Source organism: Arachis ipaensis, chromosome B10 (assembly GCF_000816755.2).
Source record: "Arachis ipaensis cultivar K30076 chromosome B10, Araip1.1, whole genome shotgun sequence".
Classification (NCBI taxonomy): domain Eukaryota; kingdom Viridiplantae; phylum Streptophyta; class Magnoliopsida; order Fabales; family Fabaceae; genus Arachis; species Arachis ipaensis.
Window position 1 is genome coordinate 116,612,164 of NC_029794.2, and position 3,241 is coordinate 116,615,404.

General features: G+C 36.0%; 1 protein-coding gene and 1 non-coding gene across 2 annotated transcripts; both read left to right on the forward strand.

Moving 5' to 3' along the window:
• LOC107621111 (protein NRT1/ PTR FAMILY 1.2) lies at positions 52–699 on the forward strand. Its single transcript, XM_016323148.1, has one exon. It carries the CDS (start codon positions 52–54, stop codon positions 697–699), a length of 648 nt encoding a protein of 215 aa, XP_016178634.1.
• TRNAA-UGC lies at positions 1,155–1,227 on the forward strand. The gene has a single exon. It is a non-coding gene; the product is annotated as a tRNA-Ala (tRNA).

Genomic DNA, 3,241 nt, shown 5'->3' on the forward strand with positions numbered 1-3,241 from the left:
CTCACTGTGAATGTTAGCCAAGGTTCTTTCCTGGTGCTCGAGGCATCGTCCATGGACCGCCACATCACTTCAAACTTTGAAATTCCTTCAGGCTCCTTTGGAACATTCATGATTATATCGGTAGTACTTTGGGTTATACTCTATGACCGTGTTTTAGTCCCGGCTGCATCGTTGATACTGGGACGGCCGGCATGCTTAGGATCAAAACAGAAAATAGGACTTGGCCTATTTTCATCTTGTGTTTCAATCGCATCATTAGCAATAGTAGAGAACATTAGGCGTGGGATTGCAATCGATCAAGGCTATTCGGAACAACCACAAGCCGTGGTGAACTTGTCCGCCCTATGGCTCCTGCCACGGCAAATCCTTGACGGATTGGCCGAGGCATCAGCCTGCATTGGACAAAACGAGTTCTTTCTGGCCGAGCTTCCCCAATCGATGTCTAGCTTGGCGTCCACGCTAGGTGGCCTGGGAATGTCTCTGGGGAATTTGGCAGCAAGTTTTGTTCTGAGTGGTGTTGATGGTGTTACTGGAGGAGGAGGAAATGAGAGTTGGCTTTCAAGCAACATAAACAAGGGTCATTATGATTACTATTATGCATTCATTTTTAGTTTGTGCTTTGCAAATTTTGTATATTTTATTTACTGTAGTAAAGCTTATGGCCCTTGTAAGGGTAATGGAAAGTATAATTTTAAGTAGATAAAGATAGATAGAGAGATATACAGGTGATTGCATCTTAAAGTTATCCATGGCCTGATGCTATTAGCTTAGATGAATATTATATCGTTAATGTACCAAAATTAGCTATAGTAAATATAAAAATAAAATAAGAAAATGGATGATATCCTTTCTACTAAGTTGATTTGTAGACTTGTAATCTTTCTAATCATGTTTAGTATATAAAGCCACACATATTGTTGCATTAGAAATATATTATCGGATAACATTTAATAGAGGGGAAAACAGCAATTTTATTAGGGAACTAATCTTATTAATTAATAACCCATGAGCAAAGATTAAGAGAGAAAATTGAAAAAAAAAAGAAAATTTTAAAAAGAAAAAAAAAATGTTTTTAAAAATAAATAAACAAACAAACCAGCTAGAAGGCATTTGAAATCATATAAAAATTATTTTAATTTTGAGTTGCCCAAAACGGGGATGTAGCTCAAATGGTAGAGCGCTCGCTTTGCATGCGAGAGGCACGGGGTTCGATCCCCCGCATCTCCACCGCAAGCTTTTTGTTTTCTTTTCTTTTTTCGGTCATGGTTTTCCTAGTTCAATAATCAATACTGCAACAAATTACTATTTTTGTTTATTATGTTTTTGGATGGTGCAGCAAATTCTTTCTTTTCTTTTTGGACTTTAGTTCAACCAATTAGGCAATTCTGTTCTAGAATCAATACTTGATGGGTTGGGCTTAGGGATCAGGAAATGGGCCTCGATGATATGCTATATTTCCCTGAAGGGGAAGGCATTATGACATTTTCATTATCTCTTTCTTTACACAACGTCTTAGATTAGTGGTCATCATTTATGCCTTATAATAAATATATTTAGATTCAAAATATAGCTGAAATCAAATAGTAGATAGAATTCATAAATATTGGATGTATGAGTGTAATGTAAGTAAGTTCGTAATGTATAAAATTGAGAGTTGTTTAATTTATTTGACAAAAAAATTTTTTTTATTATTTTTTTAAATAAGATTTTAACTTCTTACTTTTGTTCTTTTTTATTTGATGGTCTTATCTTTTTTTCTCAATTAATTGAGGAACTCGACCACAAATAAAGAGTAAAGTTCAAAGACTCAACGAAAGACATGATGAACCAACAAAGCAACATCTAGATAAAATAAACACAAACCAACACATCCAAACATGTAAATAAAACAGCATCCCTCCTAACCAACAAGACAAAAACAAAAGAGCAAACCACACCCAAAAAACAAAACAAACACGAGATCAAAACAACCATGAAGTATGTTATTGAGCTCCTCAAATATTAAACTTCATGCGCTCCATCAACTAAAAAGGTTTTGGTATCTAATGCTCTTCATCTTTTGTCGTTTTTTGAATTACACTATCCTCTGTTTTGATATTTTTTTTAAGTCTCCTTTCAACTCCCTCTTGTTGGGAAAAACTCAACACAGATTTAAAACAAAAACCTATTTAACAGCGGAAGCACCATAAATAATTTTTCCACAACCTGTGCGATTAAATAGGCAATACCAGAGATACTCAAAGCAGCAAATATAATGGCAGAAATTAAATAATCAGACACCAGAATTTTAATGTGGGAAAATCCCCAAAAGAGGGACAAAAAACCCACGGGACCTAGTCCAGAAAAATCTTCCACTATTAGAATAATGGGTACACAAACAGTCTTCCTAGTAACACTAGGGTATCTCAACAATCAACAAAATACATCATCAAAACTGATGGAATCAACATAAACCCTCCACAAAGTGGGTATCTCAAATCAGGCAAAAGAGAAGGCAATACAACTAACAAGTTATAACCTAATGTTCATCTCTACACCAGGAATAACATACTAAAATTTCATAAGAAATGGAGCAAGTTTACCGGTTTAATAGAATCAAAGTTGGCTTGCTCTTTTCCCCCAAATTCTTCTCCTCTTCGCTGAAACCCTACTGCTTCTTTTCTTTCATTCAAAAAAAATGAAGGAAGCCCCTGCATCTCTCTCTCTTTTTCTCGTGGCTTAAAGCCTTTCTTTCTTTTATTGTTTTATTTATTTATTTTGTTTCTTTTTTTTTTTGTTTTAATATGTGTGGGTCCCACTTGAGGTTGGGGACCCACCAACAAATCTCCCCCTCACCAACTCAAGTGGGGATAGGCTGCTCCACCAAGCCCGCCTTCTCTTTGCAGGAATCAAACTTCACTGCAAGTAAACTCTTAGTCATCATATCTGAACCATTATCATCAGTATGGATCTTCTCAAGTGCATATGACTTCATCTCAAGCGCTTGACGTATCCAATGATACCTCACCTCTATGTGCTTCGATCTGGAATGAAACATCGAATTTTTGCTGAGATGGATAGCACTCTGACTGTCACAAAATAACACAAACTTCTCTTGATTGATGCCTAACTCTTGTAGAAATTTCTTCATCCACAAGAGTTCCTTAGAAGCTTCAACAACAGCAATGTATTTTGCCTCTGTAGTAGACAAAGCAACACATTTCTGAAGTCGAGATTGCCACGACACAGCTCCCCCTGCAAA

What these genes read in the sequence shown, in the direction of transcription:
- LOC107621111 (XM_016323148.1), top strand. Translation starts at nt 52, where the DNA reads ATGGACCGCCACATCACTTCAAACTTTGAAATTCCTTCAGGCTCCTTT.